Source organism: Sprattus sprattus, assembly GCF_963457725.1.
Source record: "Sprattus sprattus genome assembly, chromosome: 19".
Taxonomy (NCBI): Eukaryota; Metazoa; Chordata; class Actinopteri; order Clupeiformes; family Clupeidae; genus Sprattus; species Sprattus sprattus.
In genome coordinates, this window is record NC_137917.1 from 1,250,034 (window position 1) to 1,271,677 (window position 21,644).

The 21,644-nt window shown below is 42.7% G+C and overlaps 1 protein-coding gene across 2 annotated transcripts in view; it reads left to right on the plus strand.

Annotated features, from left to right (window-relative positions):
• Positions 1-8,344: 8,344 nt before the first annotated feature.
• Positions 8,345-21,644, plus strand: part of nr4a3 (nuclear receptor subfamily 4, group A, member 3) — an 18,322-nt gene continuing 5,022 nt past the window's right edge. The window contains exons 1-7 of one of the 2 annotated variants that reach the window (XM_080858572.1): positions 8,345-8,657; positions 11,476-11,616; positions 12,332-12,413; positions 14,222-14,988; positions 20,351-20,480; positions 20,810-20,973; positions 21,266-21,462. In XM_080858572.1, the coding sequence (XP_080714698.1) occupies positions 12,350-12,413; positions 14,222-14,988; positions 20,351-20,480; positions 20,810-20,973; positions 21,266-21,462 (1,322 nt within the window). In that variant the 5' untranslated portion in view covers positions 8,345-8,657; positions 11,476-11,616; positions 12,332-12,349. Of the gene's footprint in view, positions 8,658-10,509; positions 10,529-11,475; positions 11,617-12,331; positions 12,414-14,221; positions 14,989-20,350; positions 20,481-20,809; positions 20,974-21,265; positions 21,463-21,644 lie in introns of those variants that run through there. The other variant, XM_080858573.1, reaches the window with a different exon arrangement.

The window sequence follows — 21,644 nt, forward strand, 5'->3', positions numbered from 1 at the left end:
CATTACCCTCAGCTCCTCTCCAGTGGTCAACCAATTTCAGTCTACCACCTGCACTTTCTGTCTGCCCATCCCCCCCCCCCCCCCCCCCCCCCCGTCTGCCCCCCCCCTCTGTCTGCCCCCCCCCCCCAGCCTTTAACTCAGTCTCCTCACTGCTTCGGCAGGGAAAGGTTGGCCATGGTAAAAATCTATTTCCATCACATGTATCCTATGATAAACAACACCTTCCCTTTATGAGCCAATACATCATCAATTCAAAGCTGTAGCTGAGCAGAATAATGGTTTGCCTGTGAACATCCCATCTGGCATGTTTGTGTGTCGCTGCCTTGAGAAATTTGTCTGTGGTCTAGAGAAAGTGAGCAGCAAGTTAAACGTTTTATTTATTTCATTGCTTGTTCCATATCTAACTGTAAAATTTGGCCTGTATGTAAATGTGTATGTGGAGTGTATGTGCATGTGCTCTCCGATTGTCTGCCTTCCACAGAGCCAGAATATGGGAAGACCCGAGGACTGGCATGATATCAAATCACTATGTCAGTCAATCCAACCTCAGGCTACCAAGTAAGGAACCAATCAGGCCTTGGGCTACAGAGTGAAGAGCCAATCAGGCCTTGGGCTGGTGAGCTGAGGACACATAGTGATGAGAAAGACCCCCAGACTGACCTCTTACACTACAACAGGGTAACACCCACAGTGTGTGTGTGTGTGTGTGTGTTTGTGTGTGTGTGTGTGTGTGTGTGTGTGTGTGTGTGTGTGTGTGTGTGTGTGTGTCTGTGAATGTGTGTGTGTGTGTGTGTGTGTGTGTGTTTGTGTGTGTGTGTGTCTGTCTGTGTGTCTGTGTCTGTGTGTCTGTGTGTCTGTGTGTGTGTGTGTGTGTCTGTGTGTGTGTGTGTGTGTGTGTGTGTCTGTCTGTCTGTGTGTCTGTGTCTGTGTGTCTGTGTCTGTGTGTCTGTGTGTGTGTGTGTGTGTGTGTGTGTGTGTGTGTGTGTGTGTGTGTGTGTGTGTGTGTGTGTGTGTGTGTGTGTGTGTGTGTGTGTGTGTGTGAAAGAGAGAGAGAGACACAGAAAGAGAGAGGGTAAGAGAGGGGGGTGGGGACTTAAAGAACAGAACATATCTGTGTTCCATTTTCCAAATACATCACAAGATGCTGGCTGTGTGGTTGTGTCTTGAGTGAGGTGTCCCCTTTATATAAAACTGCAATATGATATTAGGCAGTTTCTCCACCGGAGAATAAATTCAGTACATCAGCTATTAAAACACACACTCACATTACATGACTGAGAACGAATTAAGGAATTTATTACACAAAACCTTCAGTCCAAACATTTACACAAGGGGTCCTCACCAAAGTTTACATACAAACCAACAACACTGAATCATTTCCTATGAGTAAGCATACATACAAACACAAACTACACACATCAAAAATACTCTCCACACAAATAATCAACTAACATACACAATCTACAAAACACACCATACAGATTCAAATGACATACATGCAAAGATTGCTTCCATAATGCTGACACACACACTAAAGTCACTTTCACCTTTCATTGCTCACACATCTCAGTCAAATCATTCATGATTTCATAACCAGAAGGGAATCCCTTTGTGTGTGGGTAGGGAGGTGTGTAGTCTGATGACCCAAGAAGAATGCAGGCACACACAGTATAATTGAGTGAGCGGGATCAACTGCCAGTCAGGGGTGTGTTGGGGCAGGTTGGTATGGCATACGGCAACTCTGCGGAGGAGTAGTGGAGGATTACGGGATCTGACGAAGAGTGCCGGAGCCGGTCGGAGCCTGTCAGCCAATCAGTGCCCGAGAAATAAATGGAGTATAGTGGAGCACACCTGTTGACGGTAAGTGACGGGCAAAGGTGTGTGAGCACTGGTATGTGTGTTACGGTAATCATCAGTTTACACTGAGATTTAATAACTTCCAACATGATGATGAGCAATGTTCAGGGATTGTTTGAGTGGGTGTTTACGGGCACCTCTGCCTTCCTGAGACTGACCCCAAGTCAGTCTAAATGTCAGAATATTCACAGGTTACATGAAAGGATGCAACACAAACAGAGGAGAGTGTGAGGCAATCTGGAGGGAACGCTCCGCTCTGGGGTTCCCTGTTGGGTGAGTGTTGCGTGCGACCGGGGTGTCAGTGGAAATGTCAGCATAGTCCTTCAGTGAATCAGAGTATGGGCAAAAGGTGAGTGCTGAGATGAAGACTTGGCGAGGCTTCCTCACTTCATACTCCCATACACACACTCATGCACGCATACACAGTAATACAAACACACATACACCTACACAAACACAGAATCATGCACACGTACACTCTATACAAACACACACACACACACACACACACACACACACACACACACACATACACACACACACACATACAGACACACACACACACACATGCATAAACACATACTCTCAGATAAATGGTATTAGTACAAAGCTTTGAGTGGGACCATGGACAAATCCAGAAGATTCTAAGAGCTGCCAGATTCATAGAAGACCAACTGACCGTCCTCATCTCAATGCATCTCCAACAGGAATCAATGACCTTTCAATCAATGACCTTTCACCTTCCCTTTTTTAACAAAGGATAGCACATTTGACTGATCACATCCATTTTTTTAATAAGGACTAAGTGGTTGCATGCATGTAACTGCTGATAACCTTCATAATCAGGCCAGGAAGAACACCAACGCTTTGACATTTACTAAAAACTTCTCGAGCATGAGAGCGTTACTATTGCACCACTCTGTCAGGACTCACACACAAACACACACAATTCGCAGACTCTCTCTCCCTCAGACAGAGTCAGACACACACACACACACATTACTATACTTTCATGCGCTCACATTCAGGATTAACCTGTTTTTTTCTGGTTGGGTTCATACTTATCAAAGCACCATGTGAACAAAAGGATGAATGGCTTTACCTGCTATTGGATCATCTCCTTTGACAGCTGACTTACTGGTGAGGTGACAGCTTACTGTCACAGCACAGGTTTGGCCGATCTCAGGCCAAGATGCACCTGGGCAGTCCTCAACTGTGACGCTGCGCTGTCAGTGCAAACATGACTCATTTGTTTCAACACACTTGTAGTATGTAGGATCCACATGAATGCATACACATACACCCACACACACACACACTAATACACCAGCTTTCTATGAAATACAATGCCCTACCCGCTCCTATGCAGATCAATTTATCTTCTGAGTCATGCTACATTTTTCATTATCTCATATTCCGAAAAATGAGGGCTACAATGACCTTATCGGAATAGGGCAGGTTCTAGCTTACTGCTTTTACAATTGTCTCATGGATAAAGGTTTGTACTGAGGGAGAGGAGAACCATGTCATATTTTCTAAGGGTGTTACACAAATGAATGAATGATATTCATGTTGAATGCTGAATTCACTGTAGAAATATAAGTGGTATGGTTCACAACAGTCTAAGGCTATGTGACAGTGCAAGAGAAGATATAAACTTCAAAAAGAAAAAACAAACAAGCTATAATGATGCCCAAACCATGACAACTGCCCAAAATGGGATTGTCAGTTGGATGGACAGTCACTGTTTTTGTGCCAGTGAAACAGCGTGGCCTCATGCAGCATACAGACTCACCTGCAGGATCTTAGTGCCACCATCCCTGTCTGTCTCCTGCAGACTTGCATAGACGTGCTGGCATTTACACTCCTAGAAACTGACCTTTGGAGGAGATGAAGTGTGACTCACAAACACAAGTAAGCAAACTCACACACTGTAGGTAACCTACATGATCAACTCGGGGAAGCCCCCTACCCACACTCTTAAGGGCACTTAACACATACACACTCACATACTCTCACACACAAATGGATACAGTATATACAGTGGGGAAAATAAGTATTTGAACCTCTACCGATTTAGCAAGTTTGGCCACTTGCAAAGAAATGTGTGATCTGGAATTGTATTGGTAGGTGTATTTTAACAGTGAGAAACAGAATATCAACAAAAAAAAATCAGAAAACTGCAGTTTATAACATTTATGACTTTATTTGCATTTGATGCAAAAAATAAGACTCAGGGAATGGTAGCTTATTTTAATACCAAGTTAGACAGTAATAGTCATAGCCCTAGATTCCAGAAATAATAAACTGTACATTATATTATTATTAATAATAATAACCAAACTGTTAATTTTCTGTCAAATGCAAAGCAAAATAATATATATTATATATTGACCAATTAAATGTTTTTTTAATTTAATGGCAGGAAGCTTTTTAGCTTAATGTATATTACATTTAAAAATGTAACAGTATAGCATACAGTGTTTAGAAGTTTAAATCTTGCCTGATATCAGTGTCTATAATATTTTAAGATTTACACCACACATACTAACATCAAGGATTACAGGTTATAATAGTTGGATATTCCTATTATGGTACCATAGGGCAAAGCGTCAAACCAAAATTATCCAGGTTCAATGATCTTGTTGTCCTCCCCTCAATACCCAGTTCTCAAAAATTGCTAAACCTCTCATCGTTCATAGTTATTTTTTATAAGCTTTAGCATTGAGAATGCGGTCAGAACTACCCCTACTAATCCTATTTCAACTCTGGGGGTGTGGGGGGATTCTATCATATCCAGTCCAAGTTTTCACAATATTATGGCATTCCCATCATAAATGTAATATCATAGTATTCCCATTATAAATGTAATATCATGGTATTCCCATTATAAATGTAATATCATGGTATTCCCATGATAAATGTAATATTATGGTATTCCCTTTATAAATGTAATGTTATTCCCAGCATAATTGTTATATTGCAATGCTTGAGGTGCATAATAATGATGACCAAAATGAAACAATGAGACATAGCTACTACTAGAGATTGTATTTGTGTACTAGTGTAGTATTTACACTCTTAAAGGCATTTGGCACAGTGACTCGGGATATGACCCATGGTCACATGACCATGCATGTGTAATTATATAATTGTATAATTATATGAATTAAAAATTGTAACAGCCAGTGGGTATGTTACAGTGCTGTGCCGTGGGTAAACCTCACTCTTGACACCTTCGGGGACGTGCTGGCAACACACAAACTAGCATCCATGGGTTTTTACCTCCAATGCTTGTGGTTGGAGTCCGGTGAGAGACTGTGCTAGACTACACATCATTGGTGTCGTAGACTCGGAATGGGAATGAGGTTTAGGGCGGAGAGTGTTAAGGTATCATCTTCAAATTAATTTCGATGGTATATGGTCATGTGAAAGACAAGTAATCACACCTGGGGTCCCCACTAGCCGTCCGGTCTGGGCACTATGTAGGCCTAGTTGTGTGCAATGAAAGAAGAGTGACCATTGTACCACATCCTTTTTAAATCAGATGGTTGAAAAACTACAAAATGTTTACTACTTTGTCTGTTTTCAGAATGGGTTTATTTTTTACTTAAAGAGAGATAAGACCATATTGTTTCAGGTTCAGTGACTTGATCATTCATAATTATATTGTACTTTAGGGGTTAAGACGCCAAAGGTCTGACTTGATGTTATACTCTAATGCATTACAGGTAAGCAGGCAACACTGGATTACCCAATCAACAAACTGCTCATATAATAAAATCTCTCTTGTTTTGATGCTTACAACTTTCTAATTATATCTACTTAACAAGAAAGGTGCCAAACTATCATTCCTTGATAGGAGGGCAGATGATATAGACCATAATAGCTAATCTACAGTGCACTGGACCTTACTGATCAGCACAAATGTGAGTACAGTTTCTTGATAGTCCACAAACAAAATCACCTGCATGTCCTTCGTGTATTCAAAGTTACTGAGAGCACCACCTGAAGGGATTACAGAGTAGCTAAGTGAATCCTGAAGACTAAATTCAGATATGAACCATCAGCACAACTGTTCAAAGGCTATAGTTAGCATATAGCCAAGGCAACCATACGGTTAACGGCATGACCTGGCCAAATCCATAATTTCACTTGTAACCTCGACGTGAAAAGTAAGCTACTAAAACAGCACATAGGGTCCTGCGTCAGTAGTCAACCCACTCAGGAAAATGATATAACATAGGCAAGGCTACACTTGGCTTTATTCGAAGAGCAGGCGGGAGGAAGAGGAGAAATCAGTCATAGGGTGTTTTTTTGTAATTTGGTTGGTTTGAAGTTGGTAGCCTACATAGGTAAACCGAGTGCTCCCCATCCAAGTTAGAGCGCACGCCGGCCACTTCTGATGGAGACAGGGTTGAAGTTCACGGAAAGGGTATTCCCCCACTAACGTGGGTTTTCTCTTGGCCACTTCCACATGCAAAAGAGTTCGCGAGTAATGTGTTTGCTGTGTAAACTTATCATATAGACCAGGTAGCAGGTTAACTATATGTGAACTTTTCCCCGCGTGCAGAACTTCCTTAGCGTGTTTGGAAGGTAATTCCTACAACTCCAGACAATAGCTTTCTACTTGACTCTAGCCTATAAACGCTTCAGGTCAACAAGAAAAGAACAAATCGGAAACAAACGTTTTTCAGCAGTGTAGCCCGAAGAGGATGTCTCCGTTCGTAATACTCGCAACAATTTCATATGCGTCGCTGTAGGCTAAGAACACATCGCAATTAAAATATAGCCAAATGATAATCAAGAATGCAACAAACCAGATAATATCGTGGCAAGGTCATGTGAACATTGCATTTGCCGAATCTTTGTCATTACACGAAACATTGCCGTTAGATACGCTATCTAACTTATGACAAATTACTTTTGCTGACACCTCCAGCCAAAACTAGCTTTCCAGCGTCCACAGCGTTGAATTACGTAGCCTGTCCTGTTTGCCAGTTTAATAGCTCAGCTAGCCAGTTCTCACTTCCATTAGGTAGCTCTTATTACAGAGCGGGGATATCATGAGGTTGTTCGCTGGCAAGAAGAAATGGGGACACACGCTTCCGCTAAAAATACCTGTCTACGACTATATTTGGATTGGCTGGATCACAATCAAATTTCTAAAATAAACGGACCCGCCCCGGCACAATGAATGGAACTCTGCTATCACACACCGCCGCGCAGTCCACTGCTATATTTAGTATCGGCGCTTGCGTCAATCACGCGCCTCAGTGCGTCAAGCCCTTGCTCCGCCCCGGGGGTTGATCATTGGCCAGAATTAGAACGTGGCCAACAAATTACGTGTCTTGTGATTGGCTATCTTTGATTTACTGTTAACTAAAGCTACAGTAACCTAATTTATTTGTTCGGGTAGTATGTCCGCCGCGATTCATTCAGCTATGCAAGTTTGGGGCTAAAATAACACATCATACCTGTTTGTTTACTCTTACATAAGTATTAATTGCCAGGCCATGCATGTGTTTGAATTGTTACAGAATGCTGAAAAACTGAGCAATCCAATGCAATGTTGTTCTTTAGAATTTATGTTGAATCTTACGCTGTCATGTGGTTAACAGGTGCGCTGACAACATTCAGACAGCAAAACATGGGCCACGTTACCTCACGAAACTTAACGCAGCTGAATGGGTCATGTTTGTACACTTAACTGAAGAACCGAACAACTGTATTAGTATATTGCCTACATGCCATAAAGCCTCTTGTCTGCATAGCATGTGGTGAATAAGGAATCTAAGGAATAAGTTGATTGTAGTCTAAGTCAAGGAAAAATGTGGCGATAAGATAATATTGGCCATGCCTGTAATTATGTGCTCTTTTTCATGTGTAAATAACTTATTTTACGTATGCTGCTTGTAGGCTACGATTGCATGCAGTCTAACTCACATCATTTTAGGCATAATTTACTGCTTGTAGGCTTTTAGCCAGGATCAACTACATGTAGGGTACTGTGCTTTACCAGCATTTAGGAAAAATGTATGCAAAATACCACATGCGTCAGTTGTATTGAGTAGGCCTATGTATGCTACAAATTACTTATTAGGCTGTTTGACAATAATTCTTAATCCTACATTGACTAAAAGTTGCCATTGCGTATGTTAAAGTGTAGTCTACATAAACCACAGCGGTCCACAGCAAAACCTAATAAAACCGTGCTAGTTTGGTGGTAGCCTTATTTTTACTTAGCCTTGTCACTGACTCGTAAGATCAACTCCCCCTATCGACAACTCTCTCTCTCGCTCGCTCTCTCTCTTTCTGGCACGCGGGAGGAAGCTTATGTGTCTACTGTACAGCGAGAGCTACACAGTGGCTCAACGTCACCCGCGCCATGACGTCAATGCGACGTCGCGCATTCCAGGCTCTCTATGTAGAAGCCACTCACATAAATGTGCTATTAGACTTTCCCTCGCGCAGCCTCCACATAAACAAAGGCACATTGCAGCTCGAGCCTGGCGCATCAGTCGCACGAATACTGTCAAACGCGGACACCACGGAAAACCTTACAAGTAGTGGACTACTAGTATTACTTTTTTTCTTTTTCTTTTTTTTGGACAGGGGAAACAATACATTACAATTATTGTAATTGTTGATACCTGCCGATCGAACATCAGACATAAAAGTGACTATTATTAGTAGCAAAAAAAAAGATATTTATCAGTATTTCATCGGAAGAACCAATGTACAGGATATTTTAAGCAGGTTCAAAACACATGTAAAGACGGAACCACTACAGCAATCAAGTAAGTAGTCTTTGGCTTTTCCATTATAAACTATTTCCGAATTTTAGAAAATGAATTTGACTTTGAAAGACGAACTACTTAATGGATGCATTATGCCCAGATGCTTTGTTGCCTGGTTTAGTTCAGTCTAGGAGAGGGCACAAGACAACTTTTCGTCCTAAGTGAGAACGCGGTGACCTGTTGAACACTTGGAGCCGAGCGGTGCGTCTCAGAAACGGGACCTCGTTGTGCGCTGTCGCTGGCGGCAGATGGATGGCTCTGAATCCCAATTTAATTTGCGAAAGGTATCATATTCTTCTCCGTTGTCATGGAAATTAGATGCCTATTCCTCACCACGGTGAAGCGGTAGTCGCGAGAGGCTTCCTCTGTTGCGGGGAGCGCAGAACAGCACAGTGCGAGGCACAGCTTTATTACTGCACTCCGTTACTCGGGTGTCTGAATCACTTTTTGCGGTGGTTGCTCTAGTTGCAGTGCATCATTAGTTGTTGCACCTTTCCTTGCATGTAGTCTGTTTTATATAATTTGCTATAAATACAAGAATCTAATTCATTCATTCATTCATTCATTCACTCAGATAGTTTTCATGGATTTACGTTTACAGTAGGCCTATGATACTAGTTATGTGACCATAATATACATAGATTGATATAAATAGATTAATAGTTAGATAGATAAATAAATGTACACATACATACATACATAGATTGACTTACTTATTGATGGACTGGATGATTGGTTGAGGGAAAATACAGAAGAAAGACTTGAATAAAGACGGACCATGCTCTCTGTCGAACTGTCCGTCTCTTGGCAGACAACCCGACAGAGAGGCCGAGCGTCGTTAGTGAAAGGTCAATTGCTTTTTTTCAGGTGAGACACACAGGCCTCTAGCGCAACATTATTAAAAACGCCATCACAAAAGATCACTATTTGCATGTTTCAACATGAGAACATTCGCACTAATGATTCCGTTAATTTTAACATGACCTACAATGACTACTGAGCCATCGTGTTAGGGAGGTAAAACTTAACAGCGTAGGCTCCTTCAGAAATATATAAGTGTGTGTGTTGGAGAGACAGAGATAGAGTTTGTGTGTGTGTGTGTGTGTGTGTGTGTGTGTGTGTGTGTTTGAGAGAAATAAATGTGGAGCAAGTACTCTTTCTGTTTGTGTGTGTGTGTGTGTGTGTGTGTGTGTGTGTGTGTGTGTGTGTGTTTGTCGCTGTCTCTCTGTGTGTGTAAGTGAGAGTGTGTGTCAAGATGTGTTCTCCGTTCAGATTTACTGTACTTGTATATCCTTCCTTTCTTTCTCCTCGTCTTATTTTGGTCTGTTTGCTTGTGGGGACTCTCTATGTCTGGCTTATTGGAGCCAGGGGCAAATGCGTGTTTAGAGCCTCTCTTGCCGTTCTCTTGGTTACCGGAGCGCAAGATCAGAAGAATAAGCGTGTGTGTGTGTGTGTGTGTGTGTGTGTGTGTGTGTGTGTGTGTGTGTGTGTGAGTGTGTGTGTGTGTGTGTGATTCGGACCAAGCATATAACTTTTCTGTATGGGTGTGTGGTAGATGACATTTCATGCCCCATTTTGTGTGTGTTTGAATCGCTAGGTTTTATTGTGACGTGTGTCTTTGAAGTTGATGTGAAATTGCTATGAAAGCGCTGGGTCACACGGTTTAAAATCATTTTATGCTCACGTCCGGGGAACACTGCTGGTCTCACTAACGGGACTGTGTGCATGCAGGTTTCAAGAAGAGGGCGCCAGACTCTTAAATACAGCATGGTGGCGCGCACCCGGCTTTATAGCGTTGTGCACATCTCTCTCTCTCACACACACACACACACACACATGCGAGCGTCGGGAGACTTCGGGAGAGGACTCAGGTGAATGTCTCGCTTCTGCTATAATTTTTTGAGAGGGTGCGAAATGAAAACGTGTGTCCGCATATCTCATGCGGTTTTGAACTAATTTAGGCAACTTTGGCTAAAATTCATGGAAGTAGGCTAGTGATCATCCCCTTAGTGTAGAAGGTAATAGCGAGTCAAAATCTCCCTGTATTCACCGTGACTGTGTGTGAGTGTGTTGTCCTTGTTCAGTCTCACTCTCTCCTTCTCCCTCTCTCTCTCTCTCTCTCTGTATGGGGGTGTTTTTTTTGCGCGCTGTGTTCTTATTTCTCATTCTTGTTGTATGTTATGTTAATCAGAGTGAGTGCAACAGTATTTATTCGGTCCTCTTGATTTTTGGTACAGTGGAACTTTACTTAATGTCCATGTTCTTTTCATGTAAATGTTTTATTCTAAAACATCAGAACTGCTAATGCATGTTAATTTCAAGTGTGGAGAGAGAGCTATTTTAAAACTAAATGTTTCTCCCAAATTTCTAAATAAATTATTTCAAAATATTTGATAACAACCGGGACAGGTTTAGAGACACAGATGAACACCGTTTTAGAGTTGTTGCCCCGTGCTTTTTGCATTCGTTTAGTTCTTTTTGTGCCTATATTCTAGATCTGGCGTGCCTGTTATTGTGTGTAATGAAGAAAATTAAATTGTAGAAGTGAGCTGTGTGCACAATACCTGGTTGGTGCGGTGTGACGCCCGAGTTTAGTTTTTGGTATAAAGCTGACCGCAGCGCGCGCGGAAAAGCGATAAACAGACTTGGGTACAGTTTCTGTCATTTTCGTTCCTGATGTACTGAGGACGGCTTTCAACTTTGATTTGGATGGCTTCATGTATGTATTTCCTGGATATTATTTCACTTTGGTCTATTAGGTCTTGGATTTGGGTCATGTATAAGCTATCTTGATTTTATATTGGTTGCTCTGTTTCAGGTGCTGGTTCGGAAGAGCGCGCCCAGCCGAGCTCCGATCCACGAGGACCAGACACATTCTCTGGGGCGTCTGCTGATACCCGGACCATCTCCCGCACCACTAGAAAACCGACCACAATTCAGCAAGCAAAACTTACGCGTGGTAAGCCAGTCGAAAACCAAAAATTGTTACACTTTTCAGTCAGGCAGAAACTAAACGATAGACGATGTTTGAGTCGATCAAAAGTGTTTATTTAAATTGTCTGTGCTGCCCTTTCCATGTTTACATGCGCGCGCAAATTTGAACTTGTAAATCATTTTGAAAACTCACTCTCCAAGAGTCAAACTGGTTCCAGGGTTGTATCATCCCAGGCGTGTAATGGGCTAAGAAGTAGTTGACTGCTAGACTTGGAAATGTCAATACAGAATGGGCATATAACAAGCCCTTTGTGCAGAGAGCCTACACGTGTGTTTTGTTTTCATCCGATCGTCTGTCCCATGGCGCATGAACTCAACGAACTGATTGTCTCTCACCTGCAACCTTAGGCTTAAGTTGGTACGCATTAAAGTACAAGCAATACATTACATGACAAGATAATTTCTTGGTCTACGTGTAGTCATATTTAGGGGGGAATATTATCAAAATGTTCTAAGGACGGAATCTGTGAAATAAAGACGGCTGAAAAAGTGTATGTGCGTGTGATGTATGAACGCACGTGCGCTGTTGAAGTAATTCATCAAATGTATGTGTTATAAAGATTATAAGCGCTGGGTGTTTTTGTGTGTAAAAAGGGGTGAATGAGAAAGAGAGAGAGAGAGAGAGAGAGAGAGAGAGGGAGAGTGTATTGATTGTGTACCGTTCATCTTTCGTTTATTAGATCTATGGCATTGAAGCGATGAGCAAACACGCGCACTTATTGGAACAACTGCATTTTGTCCATCTAAAATGCACTCCCCGAGGTTAGAGTCTATTTTACCATGTAACACTTATACACATGCACAGAATGTTTTAAATTACTACGCACTACCTAACAAAACTATGGCTGTTTATTTTATCATGCACACATATCAATGAAGGAGAATAGTGAAATACAAACAGACAGGTACACATGTAGCCTACTCACATACACACACGCACGCCTATGTTAGCCTGTGCACGGTGTTTTGGGGTTTCTGTCCCTTTCTCAAATGTGCTTGATTTTGTATGTGTGAATTTAGGTGAGCTTGCGTTTGCTATGCTGCATTGTCCCTACTGAAGGTTATGAACTTTGAACTTAAAATTACTGGAGCTTTTTATAGACCTAACATTATCCAGTTTCAAACATAGTGAGCACAGAGCCAATGTCTCTGTGTTGTACACTCTTGTGGGTGGGGGTGACTCTCTCTCTCTCTCTCTCTCTCTCTCTCTCTCTCTCTCTCTCTCTCTCTCTCTCTCTCTCTCTCTCTCTCTCTTTCGCTCTTTGTTTGTGTGTGTGTGTGTGTTGCTTTTGTTTTCAAATCGAATCTGGGATGTGCTCCATGCTTCAGATCTGTTGGGATGTACTCAATGCTTCAGAATAAGCATGCGCCTGCGACACACATACAGCGAGAAAGAGAGAGGAAAAAAGAGAGAAATATTTGACTCACTCTGCGAAGTCCCCCTATTCTGGATGACATCATTGTCTTGTATCCATGACGACAATAGCTGTGTTCGCCCCCCACTCTTACACTGACATGACACATGTGTGTTTGTTGTGTGTGCGGGGAAAGTGTGCAATGTGTGGGTGCAATTATGTGATTCTGTGACTATATTGCATGCAGCAGGTATTCATCCATTAATTACAATTAGGCTGATTGTAATGGACACGAGTAGCATGCATTTGTGCGTTCATTGAAGAACTTAAGCTAAATTACTACTACTGCAATTATTTATTTTTGTTTTATTATTATTATTGGAGAGGACAATCGACATTCACTTCCAAGTGGAGTGAAATTTACAAATCGCGGCGATGTTACCTGATGTGGTTGCCTAGATTTGTGGATTGTTGAAAAGATGCTCAGTGGTGTCTGAGTGTAGGCTATCTACATGTGTGTTTGCACGTGTGGCTGTGTGAGTGTGTGAAAAAGCAAAGTTAAAGAGGCGTTCATAGTTGATAAGTCTGATTTTCCTAAACACACATGAAGCGAGCGATTACGAGGACGACAGACGCGAGATATAAGCGTCAATGAGACTAGTGATGTGTGTACTCTTCCCCGCCCGAGAGATGAGCAAACACTGGACACATACACGCACACCCCCCTACGCACATAGCCGACTCAAACAGCTGGAGATGTGTTTTTGTGTTTCCATTATGCAATTTTGTTCCGGTAGTGTACAGCGTCGTTTAGGAAATACCCATATGACATCACTCGTTTTTTCTCTCCTTAAAACAGTGTGAATAACATTTTTTGTCAAGACTACATGTCTTGTTAATACGATAAAAAGTAACGTTTTAAATTAAAAACGACCCGCAATGAATTCAACAATCAGATGGGATTGAAATGAAATAACAACAACAATAACAGAACATCATCAAAATAATAATACGCTGACATGGGAATTTTATTATGCAGCTATGTGTGTATGTGTGTCTCTGAGCACCTAGTACTACCAAACACATTTCACTAACTGCTTACTAACATCGGGGGCCTGTCAGCATCTTTCTCTTTGAATGCACATCTGAGCACAGGACAATCCACCAACCACCCTTTCCCTTTGTTTCTCTCTATCCCCACATCTTTCCTCCTAGAAATGCCTTGTGTACAGGCTCAGTATGGCCCTGCTCCTCCAGGGTCAAGCTACTCCTCCCAATCCGTCAGTTACCACGGAGACTACGGCTCTGACCTCATGAACCCAGACTATGCCAAGCTGGAGTTGGGTGCAGGAGAGATCTCGGCGGCAGCCACCACATCTCTCCCCAGCTTCAATGTGTTTGTAGAGAGCAGCTATGACCAACCCAAGCCCTCCTGCCTGTACCAGCTGCCCTCGATGCGACCCACCATCAAGAAGGAGGACGACCCTTACCACACGGGCCCGACCCTCTCCATGGGGCAGACCGACGATGCTTTGGCAGGCAGCTCGATGTACTTCAAACAGTCTCCGCCCTCCACCCCGCCTACTCCCCATCCGACTGGCCCCCCTGGAGGCGCCTTTCTGTGGGAGGAACCTCAGTCCATGCAGCAACTCCCCCAGCCTCAGCGATTTTCCCACTTCTACGAGCAGTCGGCCTACGATAGCATGAGTGTGCAGGTGCGCCCGGAGCGCTCTCCCTCTGATGTGCACGGCCACCCCCACCCACAAGCACACCCACACACACATATGTACCCACTGGGCATGGGAAAGGCTGGGGGTCTGCCATTCCGCTCACTGGCCACCATGGGGGGGTGCCCGCCACCACTGCCCTCTCCTCCGTCACGATGCAGCACAGGAGAGGGGATGTGTGCCGTATGTGGAGACAACGCCGCCTGCCAACACTATGGGGTGCGCACATGTGAAGGCTGCAAGGGCTTCTTCAAGGTAAGGCTGACACAAGCAATCAAACACTTGAGTGCTTACCCATACAAACCCAACAAAACACATTGATATCATTCCCATAGAAACTCACATACTTTCTCTCTCTTCTCACTCACTCTCTCTTTTTCTCGCTCTATCTCTCTTATGCACACACACACACACACACACACACACACACACACAAATACACACACAAATACACACACACACACAAACACACACACACACACACACACACACACACACACACACACACAAAGGTGCACACACCAACACACAACTGTGACTACCATGATTCAGATTTGCATGTCATTTATTGTGCAAAAATAACATACACTAAAGGACAAAGACACAGCTGAAACCACCCTAATATTTATTTTGTTCGTCCTGTTCATGTCAGTAGAAAATATTTGTTTTTTTTCTGGAATTTATAGCATGACATAAGAATGCATATGCAGTGCACGAGGGTAAGAACCTTTGAGCTACCAACCGACTGACATTTTTTGGAATCGCACCTTTTGGCATCCTTGTTTAACAAGATATTACAAGCCTGATTACAAGGTGTGTCCCACTACTTTGGAGATGTGAACAGATGTTGCTGTATAAGCTCATACCAACTTACAGCAATATGTCTAATGAGCACTGAACAGCCTTTACAGAACAGCTGAAACACTCAACACTACGGACAAATCACAGTGAACATCTGAAATCAAAATCTCTCTACACAGCTAATACACAAATAAGCTTGAACACAAAACAATATTTTATAACTGAACAGATAAATGACCAAAACAGCATTGACATTAAGCATCTAAAACACTGCAGTTCTGGAATAATTCTGAAAACAATTACTAGGGCAGGGAGCAGTTCTAATACCATAATAGAAGTATACATCATTAACCCAATCAAAACAAAAGAGAATACCTGCAATATAGCTTTCATACATAAGAAGGGACACAAAGAACAAGTCCTTATATAATGTAGGTAAGCCATCTGTATGGGCTCCATATGCATGTATGAAATGCTGTCTTTGGGGTTTTCAGTTTGGCATAGACACTGCGACCATTTCACTCTCACTTCTCAGAAAGAATTAAAGCAGTGACAAAGAGACAGGCGGGGAGAGGTAAGGGGAATATAATTGAATCTTGCCTGTGATCAGCTACAGAAATAAATTACCCCCCTTTTCAATTAGTTTCACAATTTGTTTTTATTTAGTAATTAATAAAAGCAGGGGTGGTATGCCAGAGGCTGCAGTAACAATCACACATATGCGCATGTCCACACACCCTCTGTCTCTCTCTCTAACTCTCTTTTACACACACACACACACACTACTAAAATTACAATGCATATAATGTCACCCACGATACACCCCTGTGACAGTACATGAAACTGGGTGCCTTGCCAGCACATCAGCCAAGCTTGCCCCGAGCAGCTGAGCTCTCTCTCTTAAGACAAATTTAAATAAGCTTTATTAACATAACAAAACATTCAAAGAAATATGTGACAACAATTCAGCAATCAGAAATAACTACTAGCAACAAACTTGCAGGTAATTGTACAAAATCAAACATGCAAGAATCTATTGTACAAAAGCAAAAATGTGCATGAGTCTGACCCCAGAACTGGTAATGGTAATATCTAAATAATACAAAAAAAATCTACCCTTACTTTTCCTATCTGTTATTTTCTCCCCCCCACACATGATAATCTATACAAGAAAATGCATTAAATGATGAATTTTAATTTCTGAAATGTTGTGGAAAAGCTTTTTAGCTTTTCATTCCATTCAGTAGAATTTTTCATTTAAAACTAATTGTTTCCTGTGAATTTGTGTAAATACACAATTCTATACAATTAATTACTCTAATGGAGTACTCATACATATTAAATATTTAAAATGTAAAATATGCAGAGAGTCATTTTTGTTTAATTTTTCACTAACTGAAACACAAAAAGTAAGAACATTATTTTTGGCTGAATGTGCCATCGTGAAATCAGATGTCACATGAAAGTGTAGTCACTAATGTATTCAGTTATTCCATCGTGCTTTTCACCATTGCTCCTCCTCATGCAACATTACTATTACCAAGCATAGTGCCATATCCCTCACTCTAAATCTATCCATCACACTACACTTTCTTTTCTAGATTCCTGTATTCTGTCATTCTGTTCTTTCACTGATGACTAACTCTCTCTCCCACACAGACACAAAAGGCTGCACATAATGTTTCTGACTGACCAAAAAAAAATGTGTTGGATAAACAGAGACTGATGCAGATACACAAATACACAGGCCCACACACACACACACACACACACACACACACACACACACACACACACACACACACACACACACACACACACACACACACACACACACACACACACACACACACACACACACACACACACACACACACACACACACACACAAAGCAAGTGATGGACAATTGGTTCCTGAATTTATGGCATGTACAGCAGTGGGTGATTAAACACAGTTTTACTCCCCTCTGCTCAGAAACAACTACGCATCTACAAATTAAATTGTGTGTGTAGATTCATAGCACACACACACACAAACACACACACACACACACACACACACACACACACACACACACACACACACACACACACACACACACACACAGCCATACAGGGGTCTCTCTTTATCTCCGTTTATCTCCACACATTTAACCAATTAACACTGATCACTGATATTGACAGTAACAGAGACTGTGGAGGGAGGAGAACACAGAAGGAGGGAAGGCAGAGTGAGAAGAGAAGGAAGGAAGAAGAGACAAGGGGATGAGAGGAGAGAGAGAGAGAGAGAGAGAGCAGGAGATGGGGAATAGAAAGAGAAAGAGGAAGGGCGGGAGGGAGGGAGAATTCTCCCTGTGGGTCTGTGCTGTGCGGGACCATTAGCACATGTTACATGTCATGGATCCACAGCAGCGTGTCCCATAGGCCCCAGGGAACACTCTGAGCAGTGGACCGTGTGTGTGTGTGTGTGTGTGTGTGTGTGTGTGTGTGTGTCTGTCTGTCTGTGTGTGTGTGTGTGTGTGTGTGTGTGTATATGTGTGTATGTGCCTGCTCAGAGAGTGATCATTGTTTTTGCTTTGCAGTCGTCTGTGTGAGGAAGGCAAAGATTAAGTGAATAGTTATCATTAAAGACTATGCCTTCTGGATAGCATGATTAATCTCTCCTGTCTGCAGGATCTCTTCCTCTATCCTGTCTGATTCTTTCACTCTCTTTCTTGGTAAAAAGAACAGGTTTTTCTTACATATTTTCCCCCTTTGTTTCACAAGTTTCTTCCGCTCCACTCTTTTATTTTATTTCGTCAGATCGTTTAACAGGATTAGAGTTAAGGTGTGCCCGTCACTCATACACACGCATACACGTGCACACATGCGCAAACACAAAAACATGCACACACACTTGAATGGCTGAGGAGTGTGAATGGACTTGAATGGGATATTGAGCAGTGCATGTTTTGACACCGCAAGAACTTAATACTGCCTTTATTTCCCATGACCACATTGCAGCCTTACCCCATTGACAGAATTTAATACATGAACACTTTTTCAATCTCTTTTTATTTCTCTCTTACACCCTCTCAGAAACCCGTGCACACACACACAGGAACACACACAGCACAAGAATTTAAGTTATTTTTTTTAATGTCACGAGATTCCATTTATCAGGAAAAAAAATCTGCTATTTAGAGATGCTCCGCCTACAATGTCAGACAAAGTTCAGCTCTGCACTCAATAGAACTGTTGTCCTGTCTCCTGTCCTGTCATCCTGTGTATGTATGTTTGCATCTCCGGATGTGTGGAGCCGTGTGTGTGTTCGCGTTGTCAGGTTGATAGCATGTCGAAGTCAATAGTTGTTTAAAACTGACTGACCCTAACACACCCGCCGTACTTGGAACTGTATTTGCATAATCTTTTAATTTCTTCTGAGCGTAATCATTATGAAATAATTACTCTCGTACTTCGCTTGTGCGCACTGAAGCGCCGAATGTGTTAATTAAATTAACTGGTGCATTCGCGATGCATCTTTATCAAATGACAAAAAAAAAATCATGACAGAGGGAGTGTGTGCGAGCGAGACAAAGCGCGCGCTAATATGCGCTCGTGCAAGCCATGTGTGTGTAAGAGAGATCAACCTTTCATATTAGATTAGTGTTGAGTGGCCTATGATTTAAGTACGTGCGGAGGACTTGCATCCTGTTCATATGAAACTGCTAATATCGCCTAATAGATCTCAATGGTTTACACTAGAAAAACAATTTCTCTCACTTCCTACGTCCCCGTATGTTTCGCTTCATCTTCACCTGTGGCTGATATGGTGTAAGGAAGAGGTCACGCCGGATAACTCTCATTGATGTCTGAGACAAGTATACACGCACACTGATCAGATTGATTTGCTGCGAATAAAGAGAGCGCGGTCTTTGGCCACGTGCGGTATGGAACATAACCGGACCTGTTAATGAACTCTGAGCCTAATTCGCTTAACGTCCGTCCATTGAGTAGGCTACAGAAACAATAAGCACACACATGTATCATGAAACCACCTCACTGTTGAATACATCACCAACCTGATATTTTTGTTTAAGGGAAATTAACACTTCTCAGTAAACTGGTAGCTAATTCAATTAGTTCTCTTCACGCGGGTATTTTATTGAATTAGCACGAAGAAATTGGCTACAGATGGAGCTCATTATCTCACCGTTTTGTTTTTCTGTCTAAGTTTTTACTGGGATGCTTAAAGACACTTTAGCGCGCAGGGATTTAGCGCGCCGTGTCCGCAGGTCAGGGACCTATCCTTCCCTTTGACACGAGTCGATTCAGGCTACCATATCCCGATGCAGTCTACTGCTTTTTTGGTTTCAGCTGAAACGGTGTTAAGGACAGGCGGTGGGCTTGCACAGATCTATTTGATTTCATTTTAATAAGGTCAGTGATAATCGCCGGGGAAACAAGTCCCGCAGGGCTCGTGCAAAGGCGAGAGCCGCTAAAAAGCCCCCCGGTGGCGCGAGCTGAAGACTGACCCGCGAGCTTCATAAACAATTCTATCACGCGGGACTGCCTGTCTCTCGGGAGCGGCTTCAGCGCGAGCTGCACTGATCCTCATTGTCAGCGGCTCCCGCTAATAAAACCGTCCCTCCTGCGGGCTAAGCATGTTGGGAAATTAATTTTATCTAATTATCCTAATGGCGCGCGAGCTTTTGCACATTGTAATTAAAATCTGACCTGCGAGCTGTTGCAGCTTTTGAAAAAGGAATTCAATAAATAACAATTTTGGTTCTCTGATTGCCTCCCCCCTCCCCCATCCCCTTTTGTGTGCATACAGAGAACGGTGCAGAAGAATGCCAAGTATGTGTGTTTGGCCAGTAAAAACTGCCCAGTGGACAAGAGACGGCGAAATCGTTGTCAGTATTGCCGCTTTCAGAAGTGTCTGAGTGTGGGAATGGTTAAAGAAGGTAAGACATGAACACACACACACACACACACACACACACACACACAAACACACACAGGGATATACTCAGAGAAAGTTTTCATTGTCTTTTACGTCCCTCTCTAATGTGAAGTTACATAGGTGTTTCTTTGGCTTCTGAATATTAGTCCATTAGTCTATATTGTCCATCAGTCCATATGTTCATTGGATATTCTTTCGATGTCTGGAGATACCACCTAGTGCCCTCTACTGGCCAGTTAAGTTTGCATTGTTTGTACAGTTGTGTTATTTGGGTGTTGTAGTGGGAATTTAATTTTCAGCTCCTCTGTGTGTGTGTGTGTTTGCCTTCAGTGGTCCGTACAGATAACCTGAAGGGCAGGAGAGGTCGGCTGCCATCCAAACCAAAGAGCCCTTTGCAGACGGACCCGTGTCCCCCCTCACCACCCATCAGTCTCGTCAGCGCTCTCCTGCGTGCCTACACACACTCTGCGCCCCGCGAGCTCGATTACAGCCAGGTACTGCTGCCTTTCAGAAATGTTCTGAATATGTATTTGGGTTCATGATTGTCAGAGAGAGAGCGAGAGAGAGAGAGAGAGAGAGAGAGAGAGAGAGAGAGAGAGAGAGAGAGAGAGAGAGTGTGTATTATGAAAGTCCTCTCTTATTTATTTTACAATAAGCACAATACCAGTAAATTCATATGTACCTCATAGACATGGTTTTCAAGCAACCAGTATCATCACTGGGAACAAAGAAAAAGTACAAGTGGTAATACTTGGAAGTCTAACAGTCCCTTCTAACCTTGTGTAGTTCAGTGCTGTGGAGACCGTGGGTCTGTCTGAGGCGCAGCAGGTGCAGCTCTTCTACCGCTTGCTGACCTGCTCAATGGAGGTGACACGCGCCTGGGCTGAACGCATCCCCGGATTCTCCGAGCTCGACCGAGATGACCAGAACACGCTCATTGACTCTGCGTTCCTGGAGATTTTTGTTCTACGACTGTCTTACAGGTAGTCACACCTGCACATCGCTCCCACTCTCTGTCTCTGTCACACACACACACACACACACACACACACACACACACACACACACACACACACACACACACACATACCCTAAGGTTCAGTGTTTAGTTGTAGGTTATCTGTGGTCAGTGTTTCCTTGCCCCATGGCTGCTGCAGTGGTCACT